Here is an 18,645-nt window from a genome sequence, read left to right as displayed (position 1 = left end):
TTCAGCAGAATGCATTAAATCCTGTAAATCCTTATTTTCAGCACAATCACGAATCAACATCATTTTTTGTTTAAACAATCCAATAATATGCTGCTGATACTTTAACATATGAAACTGACAGTTTAAGGCCATAATGGCCAAGGTTGCAGAAGTGTATACCTTCTTACCCCATCTACCCAGCGCCCTGGGGTCTCTATCAGAGGGGGCAGGATTTTTGGCAGTAGTAGCTTTAATGCCCTTGGGTCCCTGTGAAATGGTCTCAGGATCTGCAGTAGGATTTTTGAAAAGGAACTTGTGAGAGTCAGGAACCCTGTAATATCTATCAGGTTTTCTGGGAGCAGGAGGTAAAGAGTCAGGGGCCAACCTAGATTCCGAAAAGGCATAACAGATTCATACATTAGTACTAAGCTAACTGCCCTTGCAAGCCATTTTAAGCCTAGCCAATTATCCCTTGTGAGACTCAAACTCTGCACCTTGTGTTTGTAAGGCAAACACCTTAACCATTAGGCCATCCTCCCTCATCAACAATGACTAGTAAGGAGGGATAGCTAAAGGCCTGTGCTGGAGCAGGAGTAAGAAATCCCTAAGCCTCATTTTAGAATCAGAGAAATCCTGACTTTCCCAATGAAAATGCTTCCTAAGAGTATGGAAGGTTTCACCAAAAAAGAAATCCTTTGGGAAGGGAAGCAGAGGGAATAGAGTCCTCAGCATCAGAATCCTCATAAGTAGATAAGGGTAGATCCTGGTCATCAAAGGAAACAGAAATTTCAGAATCGTGGTAAAAAGTACCATAAGCAAACTAAGTCCTAGGTCTCTTAAAAGGGGAAGGTTGGCTTCCCCTGATTAAAGTAATAAGGTCTTCAGCCATTCTTATAATTTTTTTTAGGCATAGAGGCCTGTCCATGCAGTCTGGGCGTCGGTTTTCTAGGCATGGTTCGAGTTTTAGGCCTTGAAGAAGAAGATGGCATCTGTGTGATATGCAAGTCAGTAGGCCTGAATACACCCTCAAAAGCTGGTGCCTGCACAGCGGCTCCGGACCCATCCAAGGTAGAGACCTCCATAGGTTCCTCAGTTGAAGCATCTCGTGGCATACCGGACTCCGAATGGGTATCAGCAGAGGCCTGCAAATCTGAAGTAGCAGGTATCAGGGGCTGTGAAAGCGCCTCACTGAGTACTGGCGAACTGGCGACTGGCTTAGGAGAAGCGTCATCGGCAGCTTTGGACCTAGGCGGCTTGTCTCGGTCTTTATCTTTGCGTATTTTCGGAAAGTCGGTAGTCGGATGGCTTACCAAAGACATATCTGGATAATTGAACTGAGCACCAAAATATTTAGAAGCGAAAATATACTGACGACGGATAGTTCATTGTTTAAATAAGGCACAAAACCAACAGCGAGGTACGTTGTGGTCAGGGCCAAGGCAAGGAATACAGTACGAATCAAAATCTTTATGAGGTATTTGCTTTCCACAAGAAATGCATTTACTTTTACTGACATCAGTTTAGAGGCAAGAAAAAGTTTCCCCAATGGGGTACTTTGCTTTTAGTTTAAGATTTCGGTTCTGAAACTCGAAAATGAAAATTTCAGGAGTTGGCCGACCGGCACTTGCGAACTGCTTCTGCTTAGGGCACCGCACGGCAAGAAAGACTGATGTAATGGCATCGGCTGCAGGTTATATACCCCTGACTACCTGATGTCATGGAAAAAGAGACAGCAACCGACGCAGGACCGAAGACTTTGTTAATCAGGCTGACTGAGGGCTACTGCAAGCAGATAACCCAAATGTGATGACTGCAACAGTGAAACACAAAGAACATCTTGGCAGCCTCTATAGTGTGAAACTTTTTCTTACAGACCACAGAATAAACAAGGGTAGGAAGGACACATGGGTACTAGATGAAGATGAAAATTTTCAAGGGGGACGATTTCATCCAGCCCCCAAATATTACAAAAGGAGATATTAGAACATGTGGACCTTATACCGAATGAGTTTGAATCTAAACAGGTACAGGAGTCTATGTTAAATATTGACAGCCTTACTCTTTGTACTAGTATTGAGAAGGAACATACCCCTGTAGTTATACATACATATAAAGGTTTAAAGGTTTATAATTACACGGATGCATCTATTTCTGATGATTTCTGTACCTTATTCTGTAAAGGAATGAAATTTATACCAACAGCACGTTTCAACATTATTGACACCATTAAGGAGACAAAACTTTTTTGTCGTAGAATCAACTTGGCTATCCAGTTTAAAGATATTGATAAAGACAAAAATAAGGTACAGGACAAACATGACTATCAAGACAAATTGAAGAAAAAAAGTTCATATGTTCCTAGCTACCACCCTACTGTCGCCCAATATGAAAGATTAGTTGCCAAAGACATGTATTGGTTTAACCATCGTGTCAAGAATAACAAAGAATACTCTTAATAGTTTTAAGGACAACCTAACTTTAAAAGAGAGGGAATGTTTGAACAAGGTTATTGACAACCATGATCTTAGGATCATGAAGCCGGACAAAGGGGGTGGGATAGTGTTGTTTAACACCACTAATTACAACCAGGAAATTTTGAACATTCTACACCAATCAGGTAATTATGAGGAAGTGTCCCTTAATCAGGTTAATATAGGTTATAAACGCATAGATCTTGCCATTGAGGAATATTTACTTGATAATCGGATATCAAATGAGATATATGAATTTATTAGAGTGGAATTCCCTAAGATGGCTTCTATTATAGGGATTCCTAAAATACATAAGAACCTTGAGAAACCTCCATTTAGGCCGATAATATCAGGTTCTAAGTCTAAAACCTATAATTTGGGGGTGACTATTGACACGTGGACCAAGCACGTGTATGATAATGTCGATCACCTCACTAAAGACTCTTGGAACTTTTTGGGTAAACTGACTCCCTTGATATGGCAAAAGGGGCTGACCTTTCTTACAATTGATGTTGTCGACCTCTTCTCTAGTATTCCTAGGGAGATGGGTTTAGACTATTTTTTCAACAGTTTAAAGAGGTTTTCCGGTTTAAGTTTTGAGAAAATCAACCTGATAGTGGACATGATGGGTTTGGTCTTGGACCATAATTATCTTCAATTCCAGGGTGAACTATTCAGACAGAGCAGAGGGGTAGCAATGGGTGCCTCCTGCGCCCCGGTGTTCGCAAACCTTGTAATGTTGGAATGGGAATCCTTGTTTATTTTTCCCAGTGAGTACTACAAGTACATGGCATACTATACTAGGTACTTGGACGATTTATTTATCTTGTGGAATGGACCTGTTGACTTGATTCAGAGTTTTATAGATTATTTGAACAACACAACCAATTTCTTAAAATTCACGTACAAAGTGGAGTCTCATGGTATTTCTTATTTAGATACTTATGTCAACTCTAATGATAAAGAATTTGAGTCCAGGATTTATAGAAAAGAAACTTTTTCAAATGATTATTTATTTTATGATAGCTGTCATCCACCTCATATTTTTAAAAATGTTTTTAAAGGTCAATGCATACGTGCAGCTCGCATGTCTTCAAACAAAGAGACTATGGAAAGTGAATTCAACACTATATATAATATGTTCACCAACAGGGGTTACCCTGATGATTTGATTTCCCCGATATTAGTTTATGTTAAGAAGGAATGGGGTCATAAATATCCACCTCTATTAGGAAGGCCATTTATTCCAACAATCAAAAAAGTGGAGCAAAACAGATGTACATGTGTTCTTATGTACAGTCCTTATATTAATTTTATTATGGAAATATTGCTTAAACACTGGAACCTCTTTACAACCTCTGATGAAGTTAGCGACCTAGTAGGTTTTTTACCCAAATTTGTATTTAAGACTTCATACAACATCAAAACTATGTTGGAAAGGAGTAAAGACAACAGAAGAGAGTCCAACAGATTTAAGCACACTAAAAAGTGCGGTACATGTAAACAATGTAAGTTTATTAATGAAGCTAAGGTTATTAAGTTAAATAATATTACTAGGAATAGCTTACATAGTATGGTGGGGAATTGCAACACACCCAGAATAGTCTATGTTGCCACTTGTGTAGTGTGTGACGCACATTATATCGGTAAGACAGAGAGGAAATTCAGGACTAGAATTTACAAACATTCATACAGAATAAGGAAGCAGGATCCTAACAATGCTTTAAGCAAACACATTTTAGACAAAGGTACTGATCATTCATTCCTTTTTAGTATTATAGATCACATCGATCATACCGCTTTAGGGGGCAATTGGAAATGTTATTTAGCACTTTTAGAAAGTAAATGGCAGCTATTATGTGATGCTACTACTCGACCTGGACTGAATGATTATATCAGCATCAAACCTTTTCTTATCTTGGACTCTTGATTCATGTATTGTAATTCATGTTTTCTAAGTCATTTTCATCATTTTTATATATTTTCATTTTTTATATATTTTCATTTTTTATATATTTTCATTTATACATTTACAACATGTATTTATATATTTAATATGACATCTCCTTTATATACACCATGACTTTTTATGCATGTGTTTATCCCATCTGTTGACGTCAATGTTCGTTGTCATGTTAACTAGTTATTGTTTCATTTGAGACATTAATATACACTATATATATATATCCACCATATATTTACACATCATGCATTCTGCTATTACTATTTATGTTGCTTATATTGACTATTTATATATTTATTATATATTTATTATCAATTTTAACAAAATAATATAAATATTTATAAATTACATTCAATTCTATTTATTTAATTAATATACTCTCTAATATTTACAATTCATGTGCAACATGTGTATATATTATGTACATATACATATTTTACAATATTTTTCAAAGTTATAATGAACAAAGTGGTGCTCTTTAAAATTTTAACTTAATATTGAATATTGTGGTGCAATTAGTAATGTAATTAAGTGAGATTTGGCGCCAAAATCGCTATATAGGAATACACCTGTAACATTTTTTTGGTTCTGATGAAATCTGCCGTACAAGCAGATGAAAGCACTTAACCGAATTTTGGATTTTATGTGTATTTCTTGTTACTATCGTTTTTGTTTGGTGAATAAACAGTTTGGAGTTTCCTCCTTGTTCGAGCAGCGTTTACTTTAACATATGAAACTGGCAATTTAAAGCCTTAATGGCCAAAGTAGCAGACGTGTATACTTTCTTACCCCATCTAAGGCTCTAGAATCTCTATCAGAAGGGGTAGGATTTTTGGCAGCAGTAGCCTTAATGCCTTTTGGTCCTTGGGAAATGGTCTCTGGAGCCGCAGTAGATTTCTTGAAGAGGAACTTGTGAGAATCAGGTAATCTGTAATACCAGTCAGGTTTTCTGGGAGCTGGAGATAAAGTGTCTGGGGAAAGGCTAGATTCCAAGAAAGCATCATCTACAATGTCCAGAACAGGACGGATAGCTAAAGGCCTGTGTTGAGGAAGGAGTAAGAATTCCCTGAGCCTCTTTTTAGAGTCAGAGTAATCCTGGCTTTCCCAGCAGAAATTCTCCCTAACAGTGTGCAAGGTTTCACCAAAAGAAAAGTCTTCTGGAGGGGAAGCAGAGGGAATGGAATCCTCTGCAACAGAATCCTCACAGGTAGATAAAGGCAAATCCTGGTAATCAGAAGGAACAGAAATAAGATTCCTGATGAGAAGAATCAGAAGGAAAATCAGTTCTAGGTCTCTTAGAGGGGGAAGGCTGGCTTCCCCTAATTAAGGTAATAAGGTCTTCAGCCATTCTAAGCATTTGTTTTTTTAGGCATATGGGCCTGAGCATTTGGTTTGGACGTCTGTTTTCTAGACGTGGTGCGAGTTTTAGGCCTGGAAGAAGAAGATGGCGTCTGTTTAAAATGCAAGTCAGTAGGCCAGAATACACCCTCAGAAGCTGGTGCCTGCACAGTGGCTCCGGTCCCATCCAAGGTAGAGACATACGCAGGTTTCAAAGTTGAAGCATCTCTCGGCATACCAGACTCCGAATGGGTCTCAGTATAGGCCTGAGAATCTGAAGTAGCAGGTATCAGGGGCTGTGAAAGTGACTCACGAGTACCGGCGAACTGGTGACTAGCTTAACGGAAGCGTTGTCGGCAGTTTTGGACTTATGCAGTCTGTCTCTGTCTTTATCCTTATGTTTTTCGGAAGATTGGTAGTCGGATGGCTTAATGAAGCCATTTCAGAGTACTGATACAGTGTACAAAAATAATTTGCTGCAAAGATAGCCCTACGACGAATAGCTCGGGGGTTGAACAAGGCACAAAACCGACAGCGAGGGACGTCGTGGTCTGGGCCTAAGCAGGGAATGTAGTACGAATAAAAATCTTTGAGGTATTTGCTTTCCACAGATATTGTTAGCTTTTAATGACATCAGCTGGAGCAAGAAAAAGATCGCCAACGGGGTACTCAACTTTTTTTTTTTTGTAGACTTCGGTTCTGAAACTTGAAAATGAAAATTTCATGAGTCGGCTGACAGGCACTTGCGAACTGCTTCTGCTTCGGGCACCGGATGGCAAGAAAGACTGATGTAATGGCATCGGCTGCATGTTGTATACCCCTGACGACCTGATGTCATGGAAGAAGAGACAGCATCCGAAGAAGAAATCCAAGACTCTGGTATTCAGGCCGGCTGAGGGCTACCTGCAGGCAGATAACCCAAATGTGATGACTGCAACAGTGTAACACGAAGAACATCGTCAAGGCACTGCCTGATGTTACTAGTTTTACCGAACAGTTGGGCTTCCTATACTGAGTGGGTGTAGGTTAGCGCAGCAGGGCTAATTTTGCACAAGAGAAGGGCTTGATCTATATGGGAGGAGGAGGGGCAGCATGACATTAAGCAAGGAGACTGCTGACAGATATAGCACCTCTATGTAGTGGGCAGGGGCTAGAGGTTGCAGTTTGCAGCAGTGAAGTGTCACTGGATCACTGCGGTTTAGCATAAAAGGCAATAAGTGGTATATGGACTACCACAGTTACAGACAAAGTTAAAGTATTTACGACTGAAATAAACTGCGCCTCACATCTGCATGATGTGCAACTCTGCAACAACAACAAAAAAAGGCAAAGGTGTGCAAACCACAGGCATTTATCAGATACAGTGAAAGGTAAACAGCCAATCTGAAATAGTATCTCAAGCACTGCAAACACCCACAATACCTGGCAATCTACCTTCTCTTACAAAATAACTAACTTCTGTACAAACAGCAAAAATTAGGAAATATGGAGGCTTAAAATGATGTAAAATAAGAAAAGTAGCCACTTCCCTGGTCTTGAAGGGCAGTATTAAAAGGTCAAAGTCCAGTGATCACAATAGCAGTATTGCTGCACGTCTCTCTGCAGCTCAACCAAATGGAGCACGATGTTGTGCGAAGAACAGCAATTTATCAGGTGCAGTAAAAGTTAAGACAGCCAATAGACAAAGCACCAGCTAACTTACCTCCAAAAATCAACCCCACCCAACCCCCCCTTTCATTCTTTTGTTCTTCAAAAAGCAATATGCCATACCTTAGAGGTATGAATGGGTCGACAGAGTGTTTGGGAAAGATATACTACCATGGTTGGGGAGGGGGTAAAAAAAAAAAAACTGTGTGTAGGTGTGTGTGTATGTGGGGGGGGGATCACTACCCCATAAAGCTGCTTCTTAGAAATACATGTACTGCTTATAAAATCAACATATCAGCTATGTAACTGCTAACAAATCAAGGGCTTAAATGCTTCATTAGTTGTTGACACTGAACTGGCCACAAAGCAAATAATGAAGTTATATTCTTCACTTTCTCAAGCAGCAAACAAATTCTTAAGGAGTCCTCCAAGTCATAGATTTTTTTTTCTTAGTAGGATGGCTAGGGTCCATAAGTAACTGGTATATGCAGCTCAGAATGCAACAGTTTCTTTTCTTCCAGTTTTTAACTGCTATTACATCAATGGCAAATACAGCCATTGTTATAACTGTGCTTAATATTGCATTCCCAACCCACAGCAGCAACAGTGACAAGAACCACAATAAACAAGACTGCAATGAATTCAAATCAAGTAGAACCATTCCCCCTGGCTTGTAAATGATAGACATTAAAAATGGCTTACCTTTCATTTCCACCACGTCAACAGGAACCTGCTTCTCTCTCATACGGAAGATTTCAAAGTTTGTTACTACTCCCTGAAAACAAATGTCAAAGCTAAAGTATTCAGTGGAACTGTTACCCCATCACATTTACAAATGTTAATTAAATAACAAATGAAGGTCAACTAGATAACGGCAAATCTCCATCTACTAATTTCAATATTTAACCACTGTGAAATACTACTATGAAACAATCGTGCACTAACAGATACAGAAGTAGTAGAACACTGCGCAATATTTTGTGCATACCCCCCTTTTAGGACTATCCAAAAATCACACAAACTGAATCGCATGACTGGGTCACCGCTGCTCTTGTGGAAAAGACATGCAGCCTCCACAGCTAACTGTAGAGAAGACAACATTTGACAACATTCACACCAGAGTTTAGAAGATGTTAAACTTGGCACAGGTACTAGGGTTACCTGCAAAATTCAGGAAAGCAAGGGTAAGATCTTATGCTGGGAGGCAGGAAGAAAGTACAGTTGTGTACACCTACCATAAATGTAGATGTTCGAGTGTCTTCACTGTTGCAGTCATAACTGTAGGGTGTTCCTGCCGGCAGGCAGCCGGAGGTCGGCCAGAATTCCAAAGTCTGGGTCCGGCGTCAGCTGTACCAGCTAGCACCCTGACGTCAGAACGTAGGGTATAAAGCTGACAGCCGACGCCATCTTCTCCAGCCTTTCTTGCCCCAGATGTCAGAAGCCCCCAAAATAACCTAAAGGTGTCCAAAAAGAAACACAAATACACCACAAAGGAAGAGGAAGATAGAACAAGCCAAAAAAAAAAAAAGAGGGGATTGGTGGGAGGGAAACACCGACTGCAACAGTGAAGACACTCGAACATCTACATTTATGGTGGGTGCACACAACTGTATTATGTTCTTCGTGTTTCACTGTTGCAGTCATAACTGTAGGGTGGAATCCCAAAGCTGTGAATGAGGGAAGAGGTTATGCAGAAGAAGGGGCAGCCAGAAGACCCTGCAAAACAGCAGAGGCAAAGCCTGCCCTAGACTTAGAATACAAAGGGAGATTATAGTGCTTAGAAAAAGTATGCACTGAACTCCAAGTGGCAGCTTCCAAAATGTCCTTGGTAGGAACTCCCCTGAGAAAAACTGCTGAAGTGGCAGCTGCTCTAGTAGAATGATTTCTAACAGTACCTGGAATCTGTTTCCCAAAGTGAGAGTAACAAATCCTTATTCCATGAGCAATCCATTTGGAAATAGTTTGTTTAGAAATAGCCTTGCCTAGAGAACTGGAGGCATAAGAGATAAGCAACTGATCAGATTTTCTGAAATCTTTAGTTTTGTCCAGGTAAAATCGTAGTTGTCTGTGTACGTCCAATGAATGTAAAATCCTTTCCCCTTGGTTTTGAGGATTTGTAAAGAAAGTAGGAAGGTGAATAGTCTGATTTAAAGCCACTTTAGAAATCACCTTAGGCATAAATGTAGGATTGGTCCTCAAGGCAACTCTGTCTTGGTGGAAAATAAGATATGGTTCCACAGCCATGAGAGCTTGCAACTCTGACACCCTTCTGGCAGAAGTCAAAGCTAATAAAATAGCTGTCTTCCAGGATACGAACTTGATGTCCGAAGCAGCAGCAGGCTCAAAGGGAGGTAAAGTAAGCTTCTCCAAAACATAATTAAGATCCCAAGCAGGAACAGGAGGAGTTCTGGGAGGTCTTAAATTCTTAGCCCCTCTCAAGAATTGTCTCACCAGCTGGTGAGAAAAAATGGGAGGATCAGTGTTGAAATGAGCCAAGATGGCAGAAGCATGGATTTTGATGGAAGAGAAGGAGAAGCCTTTAAGCAAAAGGTCTGAGATGTAAAGTAAAATGGAGGAAATATCAGGCAAAAGAGGATCAGAACCTCGATCCCACATCCAAATACAAAATCTTTTCCATTTAGAAGCATAAGATTTTCTAGTGCTAGGCCTCCTAGCTTCTAAAAGAACATCCAAAACTTGTTTGGGAAGAGCAGACGAAATCAAAGGCCCTTGTAGAGCCAAACTGCCAGGCATAGAGTCTTGATTTGAGAGTGTAGCATCTGACCCTGATGCTGGGACAGAAGAGAAGGAAACAGTGGCAAAATCCATGGAGGTTCCAAGAACAGGTGTCTTAAAGTTGGATACCAAAACTGCCGAGGCCAATTTGGAGCCATCAAAATGATAATCTTGGGTTTGTCCTGTTTTACTTTCAGTAACACCCGAGGCAGAAGAGGAAGAGGAGGGAAGGCATATCCCGAAAGATTCCTCCAGCTGAAAGACAGGGCATCCACTTTCCAAGCTGTTTTGTGGAAGGACCTGGTGCAAAAGAGAGGCAACTGATGGTTGAGATGGGATGCAAACAGATCTATCCGAGGACAACCCCAAACTGCCGTAATCCTGCTGAATAAGTTGGGGTCCAGCATCCATTCGTGAGGATCCAAAAGATTTCTGCTTAGGCTGTCTGCTAAGGGATTCTGTTTTCCTGGAATGAATTGAGCTTGAAGATGCAGATTCAGATTTAGAGCTGTGTCCCATAAACTCATGGCTAGTCTGCAAAGGGGGTAAGAGTGAGAGCCCCCCTGCTTGTTTATGTACCACATGACTGTGGTATTGTCTGTACGAATCAGATGATGTCCCGGTTGCAACAGATTCTGGAAGGCTAGAAGAGCATTTTGGACTGCCAACAATTCCTTCAAGTTGATGTGCCAGGGAAGATGCTTCTTTGCCCAAGAGTCCTGCTGGCAATTGTCTAGAAAATGAGCTCCCCAAGCATAATCCGAAGCGTCTGTGGTTATGATCTGAGAGGGATGAGGCAGACGAAAGGGATTCCCTTCGTTTAAAGCACAAGTCCTGGACCACCAAAGGAACTCTTTTTGGAGGCAGGGAATCAATGGAATCATTGTATCCAGACTGTGGTAATGCTGAGACCATACACTCTTTAGGTACCATTGAAGTTTTCTCATATGAAGTCTTGCATTATGAATCAACAGGATGCAAGAAGCCATGTAGCCCAATGCCTGCAGGAATTTCCTTGCAGTGAGCTGAGTTAAAGTAGCCAAGGTCATGAAAATTGATGCTAGCTGTACTTGCTTTTCTGGAGTAAGGTAGGCCCTTTGCAAGCTTGTGTTTAGAAGAGCTCCCAAAAAGATCATTTGCTGAGAGGGGATCAAATGTATCTTTTTTGTGTTCACTGAAAATCCCAGTAGTAGGAAGAGACGCTGAACAAACTGCAGATGTTGAAGTAGAAGATCTTTGCTGTCCGCCTGAATAAGGCAGTCGTCCAGATAGGGGTAAATTTGAATCCCTTGGAGTCTGCAATAAGCTACTACTGGAGCCAGGCACTTGGTAAAGACTCTGGGCGCAGTAGATAAGCCAAAGGGCAGTACAGAGAATTGAAAGTGTCTCGAACCTGCCTTGAATCTGAGGTATTTTCTGTGTTCCTGTCTGATGGGAATGTGTAAGTAGGCTTCCTTCAAGTCCAATGTTACCATCCAAGCATCCTGGGAGAGCATGGGAAGGAGTTGTTGCAGAATAAGCATCTTGAATTTTGGAATTTCCAGAAAGGTGTTTAATACTGAGAGGTCCAGAATAGGTCTCCATGAGTTTTGTTTTCTTGGGACCAGAAATAGTCTTGAGTAAAAACCTTTTCCCATCTCTGGAAGTGGAACAGGTTCTACGGCTCTCATGGCCAATAAAGAGTCTACTTGATTTAAGGCCTCTGACCATTGATGTTTTGGCAGATCTGGCCAACCGGAAGACCTTGGCAGAGTATGAAAGTGTAATTTGTAGCCTCTTAAAATCACGTCTAAAACCCATTTGTCCTGGGTAATATGAGTCCAATTTTGGTAGAAAAGAGAAAGTTTTCCTCCGAGAGGGGCTTCCAGGCAAGGAGGACCTGTAGCTCAACAGAGAGAGTCATTGGGTCTGCTTCCTTTGTGATTGAGGTCTGTCTTCTCCCCTTCTAGGTGAAGAAGCAGTCCACTGTCTGGACCTGTAAGAGGCATGAGCCTGCGCCCGGCCTCTGGAGCGTCTATATCTTCCCCTTTGAGGCCTGTCAGACGTGGGAAAGGACCAATTTTTGGAGGGCCAATTTCTGGAGAATCTAGGAGGCTGAACTTGTAAGAAATCTTTAACAGTCTGCATAGATTTTGCCTTTTCTTCCATCTTTTTAATAACCTCCTCAGCCTTGGATCCAAATAAAACATCATGCTGAACAGGGGCATCTAACAATTTGGCCTTAACTTGTTCAGGTAAATTCTGCTCACGAAGCCAAGCATGTCTCCTGATAACAGTACCAGAGGCTGCGGCCCTGCAAGAAGTTTCCAAGGCATCAAAACCACAATGTAAACTATGTTTGCTAACTTGTTCAGTTGCATGCAATACCATCCTGTAATTCCTTGTCCTCTGCACACGCAGGAAAGGTAGAAAGCCTTTGCTTTAAAACAGACAAAATAAATTGCTGATACTTGAACATATGAAACTGGCAATTTAAAGCCCTAATAGAAAGAGTAGCAGAAGTATAAACCTTTTTGCCCCACCTGTCCAAGGCACAAGAATCCTTTTCAGAGGGAATAGGATTTTTAGATGAAGCGGCCTTAGCAGCCTTGGAACCCTGAGAAATAGTTTCAGGATCTGCAGAAGGGTTCTTAAATAAAAATTGATGGGAATCAGGAACTCTGCAAAATCTATCAGGCTTAGAAGGAGCAGGCGGTAAGGAATCAGGATTCAGGTTAGCTTCAGAAAAAGCATCATCCACAATATCAAGAACAGGAGGAATAGCCAAAGGCATCATCCACAATATCAAGAACAGGAGGAATAGCCAAAGGCATCATCCACAATGTCAAGAACAGGAGGAATAGCCAAAGGCATCATCCACAATATCAAGAACAGGAGGAATAGCCAAAGGCATCATCCACAATATCAAGAACAGGAGGAATAGCCAAAGGCATCATCCACAATATCAAGAACAGGAGGAATAGCCAAAGGTCTGTGTTGAGGGAGAAGGAGAAATTCCCTAAGTCTCTTCTTGGAAGCAGAGTAATCCTGACCTTCCCAATGAAAATGTTCTCTCATCTCATGTAAAGTCTCCCCAAAAGAGAAATCTTCAGGGGGAGAAGCAGAGGAATAGAGTCCTCTGCATCAGAATCCTCATAAGGAGGAAAAGAATAATCCTGGTCAGAGGAAGAGACTGAAGACACAGAAGCCTGATCAGAGGAATCATAAGGAATATCCTGTCTAGGCCTTTTTTCAGGAGGAGGGTGAGAATCCCTAATCATTGTAAGTAAATCCTCAGCCATCCGTAATAATTGCTTCTGGGTCTTGGGAGCTGTATCCGAAGGAGCTTGAGAAGAAACCCTTGGTTTAACAGGAGTCTTTGACTTTGCCTTTGTCTTGGTAGTAATAGTGATATGAGAAGGCCTGAAAACCCCCTCAGAAGCCGGTACCTGCACAGCGGTTCCGGACTCATCTGAAGGAGCGACGTCCGAAGGTCCTGCAGCAGATAAAGTACTAGGCCTAGATGGCTCCCCATGGGAGTCCGTGTCGGCCATCAGTTCCGAAGTGGCGGACGACAGGGGCTGCAAAAGCACCTCACTGACGACTGCCGAACCCGAAGCTGGCTCTGGCTGCAAAGTATCCTGTTTGGACCTCGGAGGCCTATCCTTGTCCTTGCGTTTCTTTTGAATTCCGGTAGTCGGTAAAGTGTCCGACGACATCCTATAATTGAAACGTCTACCGAAATAATTCAAGGCCAATCGTATCTACACTTGATAGTGCGAGAATTAAACCTGGCACAGAACCGACAGCAAGAAACATCGTGGTCAGGGCCTAAGCAAGGTAGACAGTAAGAGTGGAAATCTTTATGAGGTATTTGTTTTCCACACGATATACAATTATTAACTTTTTCTGACATCGGAGGAGCAAGAAAAAGGTTTCCCCAACAGGGTATTTAGCTTGAGAAGAGAAGTAGAAAACTTCGGACCGACGACAGTCAAAGCACGTTGTCCTGAATGTGCCAACCAATAACTTGTGAGCTGCTTTCCACCGCACGGCAAGAAAGACTGGAGAAGATGGTGTCGGCTGTCAGCTTTATACTCTACGTTCTGACGTCAGGGTGCTAGCTGGTACAGCCGACGCCGGACCCAGACTTTGGAATTCTGGCCGACCTCGGGCTGCCTGCCGGCAGGAACACCCTACAGTTATGACTGCAACAGTGAAACACGAAGAACATCAGTACACAGACACCAGGATAGACATGAAGGATGTGGAGAAGGAACTAACTGCTCTTAGGGAAGATAAAGCAACAAGGACCAGATGGGCTACTTCACAGAAAGCTCAGAAATCTGGGCACCCCCCTCAAGAAAAGATCTTCAATAGAAAAAGAAGTTATGTCTTACCATAACGTTCCATCTGTATTGTTGATCCTCGTTCAGTCATTACGCCTGGGTATCGGTTCTGACCTCAGAACCGAGCCGGCCATCTTCCAATCTTGCGACAGCCACAAACTCTCGAGCTAAACTCTTACCCACAATTCCCCTCTCCCTGTTACCTCAGATTGAGTTTGCAAGTCAAAGAGAGTAGAGGCCAACTCTGATCAAAGGACCTAATGGAACCGGATAATGAGATCCACTATAAGCCTCAAGAGGGGGAAGGAGGGAGGGTCATAATGACTGAATGAGGATCAACAATACAGATGGAACGTTATGGTAAGACAAAACTTCTTTATCTGATATTGTTAATCCTCATTTATTCCTTATGCATGGGACAGAGTCCCCAGCTACCTCTATTCCTGGGAGGCTCTCATGGAAGGACATATTCCTGAGCACCACTGAACCAAAGGACGCTCTTCCTCTGGAGGCCAAATCCAATTTGTAATGGCTGATGAAGGTATGAGGTCTAGCCCAAGTTGCAGCTGCACAAATGTCAGGTAAAGAAGCTCTAGCATGGAAGACAGCAGAAGTTGCCACCGTCCTAGTGGAATGAGCCCCAACAGCTGTAGTCAGAGGGATCTCGTGAGTTTTGTGAATAAATGTTACACAGTCTTTTAACCATTTACCCAATGTGACCTTACAAACAGCACATCCAAGTCTAGGTCCAGAACAGGCCAATAATAGCTGATCTGATTTGCGAGAAGCCTTAGTTCTGTCCAGATAGAAACTAATTTGCCTGTGAATGTCAAGGGTATGTAGACAATACTCTTCTCTGTTAGAATGATTGGGAAAGAAAACTGGCAATTCAATGGTTTGGTTAATGGACATTTCAGAGATTACTTTTGGCAGAAAGGAAGGATTAGTTCTCAATGACACTCTATCTTTATGAAAGATCAAGTAAGGCCATTTTATGCATAGCGCTTGAAGTTCGAGATACTTCTGGCAGAAGTAATAGCGACCAAGAACAAAGTTTTCCAAGAAAGAAACCCGAGATCGCATGAAAAGGCTGATTCAAAAGGAGACGTAGTCAAAGCTCGTAAGACTAAAGACAGGTCCCATGGCTGGCTATGTTCTCTAAAAGGGGGTTTCAAATGATTTACGCCTTTTAGAAAGGTCTTGCATAATTTGTGTGACATAAAAGAAGAGTCATGGACACCATTGTGAAAATTAGATATTGCGGCCAAATGAACTCGAATGGTAGAAGCAGATAGGCCAGATTGGAATAAACTGGACAGGTATTCCAGTACTACCGGCACTGGTGATGAAAAAGGGTCTATCCATTTTTCCTTCAGCCAAATGGTAAACCTTTTCCACTTGCTGAGATAAGTAGTTCTGGTGGAAGACTTATGAGATGCAATAAGAATGTCACGTACTGGGGAAGAAAGATCAGTCTGCCTGGCAATCGCTGGAAGTGGAGGAGCCAAGCTGTGAGCTTCAGGCTGTTCAGGTTGGGGTGAATCAGGTTCAGCGGATGGGAGATCAAGTCCGGAGTTGGATCAAGAATCCATGGTTGATCTAGCAGGTGAGGCCATAAGAAGGGGAACTAAATTCGACGAGGCCAATATGGCACTATGAGGATTATCTTGCTCTTCAACCGGCGGGCTTTCTTCAGGAACAGGGGAATGAGAGGGCGAGGGGGAAAGGCATAAAGCAGACCCAAGAGCCAATTGTGGGCTAGAGCATCCCTGGGTGACTGTCCCCGAGGGGGAATCAGGGTGAAGTAATTGCTGCATTTGTAGTTGGTTGGGGATGCAAAAAGGTCGCAGCAAGGGAGACCCCAGCAGTTGTAAATCTTCGGCACTGTAAGAGGATTCAGAGACCACTCGTGGTTGCAGAATGCACCTGCTCAATCTGTCTGATATCACGTTGGAACTCCCGGAAATGTGCGTTGCTAAAAGAAAGCGGTTGGTAGCCATCGCCCATTGCCATATCCTCATGGCCTCTCGACAAAGTGGGTAGGATTTGGTTTCGCCTTGTTTGATGATGTACCAGACTACAGCCATGTTGTCCGATTGTATTGCAATAGTCCCTGGCGGAGGGGATGAAATGCTTGCAATGCTAGAAGCACTGCCCTCAATTCTAGGACATTTATATGCAGATGAGCCTCTAGTTCCGACCACGTGCCTTGGACTGTCTTCCCCTGAAAGAGCCCCACCACCTCCACCCCATCAGGGAGACATCCGTGGTCACTGTGGTTTTGGGCTGTTGGGGTGTGAAGGGGTGAGACCATTCGGACGGGTCTGGGACATCCACCAAATCAAGTCTTGTTTGCAACTCTGAGTCACCCGAATTTGGGATGATAGAGGGAACTGAAAAGGGTACCAACTGGGTGAGTAGTAACCATTGCGAAAGCCTCATGTGGAATCTCGCGAGGGGGACAATGGTGATGGAAGCTGCCATGGAACCCAATAGCTGGAGAACAGAATGTGCTGTGGATCTTTCCCTTGAGAGGATGGGTACGAGTTGTTTTATCCTTAAAGTTCTGTGCTCTGGAATCGATGCCGTGCTGTTCTTTGTATCCAACAGGACCCCAATGAAGTCTATGGATTGGGATGGGGATAGGTTGGATTTTTGCCAGTTTATAGTTACACCTAGCCTTTCTGCGGTGTGGAGAGAGTATGCCAAGGTTTTTTCCAATAAATGTATGGTGGGGGCGGTGATGAGCCAGTAGTCTAGGTATGGAAACAACCGGAATCCTTGCAGTCACAGGTGAGCTGTGACAACTGCCATGCACTTGGTGAACACTCTGGGGGCTGTACATAGCCCTAAGGGCAGTACACTGAACTGGTAATGACTGGCTCCCGCACGGAAGCGAAGGAATCTTCTCGATGGTCTGTCCACCTTTATGTGGTAGTACGCATCTTGAAGATCTATAGAGCACATGCAATCGCTTGCCTCCAAGAGTGGGAGGATAGACTGTATTGTGACCATCTGGAATTTCTGTACTTCTAGGAATTTGTTTAGCACACTGAGATCCAAAATAGGTCTCCAGTCCCCAGTCTTTTTTGGCACTAAAAATAATCTTGAGTATAATCCGGATCCTATCTGGTCTGGTGGGACTACTTGGAGGACTCTTTCTTAGCAGCTTTGAAATCTCTAATGCTGCTTCTTCCCTTTGACTTTGTGAAACGTCAGGTAAGCTCCTTAGGGGGGTGGGACAAAGATCAAAGGGAATATGATAACCTCTGGTTATTATCTCTCGTACCCAAGAATCGGTGGTAATGGTTAGCCAGGCAGAAGGGTACAAAGAGAAACTACCCTCAACCGCTTCCAGAGGAAAGCAGTTGGACCACTCTTCAGGAGCACTGGTAGGACTGGCTAGAGAAAGAATCTCTAGAATCTCAATTACGCGGACCTCCTCTGCCCCGAAAGGGGCGTCTTCCATACGAGTTTCCCCTTCTGCCTCTAGGGGGATACTCGGCTTGTGTGTCACGGAAAGAACCCTGAGACATTTTGTGCCACATCTTCCCACACTTCTGGTTTCTGAAGAAAGCCCGTTGAGGGGAAGAATAATGGATACCCACAGCAGAAAGGGTCTTGCCGTCCTGTTCACATCTAGCCAGTGTGTCTTTAACCTTGGGTCCAAATAATGAAGAGGCTTCAATGGCAGCATTCAGAAAGGAAGCCTTGAAAGGTTCTGCGAAATCACATAAGCGCATCCCGGCATGCCATCTCATGACTATGCCTGTACCCGCTGGTCTAGCTGCTCCTTCTGATGCATGAGAAATCAGGCGCATGGAAGAGTTAGAGATTGATTCAAGGGTGGCTAACTGTGAGGCCACTTTGTCCCAGACCTCATCAGACACAGCTCCTGCCAAAGTTTCAGACAGCTCAGAAATTAAGTCTCATTGAAGTCTGGTAAAATATAATTCAGGGACCTGACTGCAAAGGTCGCAGATGCAAAGATACGCTTCCATAATCTGTCCAGCACCCGGGACTCTTTGTTGGGCGGGTGGACATTCTGGCTTTCATCCGCCAGATCCTTCTTTGTTGCAGCCACCACCACCAAGGCATCTACAGGAAGACCTTTGGACCAGTGAGGCTCACTATCTGGAGGGGACAAGAATTTATCTGGTCTGCAGGGGATGGCGTCTACGGC

The 18,645-nt window shown here is 42.9% G+C and overlaps 1 protein-coding gene across 1 annotated transcript in view; it reads right to left on the bottom strand.

The window, feature by feature from the left end:
* EIF3B (eukaryotic translation initiation factor 3 subunit B) overlaps positions 1 to 18,645 on the bottom strand; it is a gene marked incomplete in the record, with an annotated part of 704,366 nt that overhangs the window by 384,816 nt on the left and 300,905 nt on the right. The window contains 1 exon segment of the mRNA XM_044089128.1: positions 8,101 to 8,173. Within this exon segment, the coding sequence (XP_043945063.1) occupies positions 8,101 to 8,173 (73 nt within the window).

This window comes from Protopterus annectens, chromosome 12.part0, assembly GCF_019279795.1.
Source record: "Protopterus annectens isolate FY-2018-M chromosome 12.part0, PAN1.0, whole genome shotgun sequence".
NCBI classification, from domain to species: Eukaryota; Metazoa; Chordata; order Ceratodontiformes; family Protopteridae; genus Protopterus; species Protopterus annectens.
The sequence above is the reverse complement of the archived record's forward strand: the minus strand, read 5'-3'. Positions and strand labels throughout refer to the sequence as shown.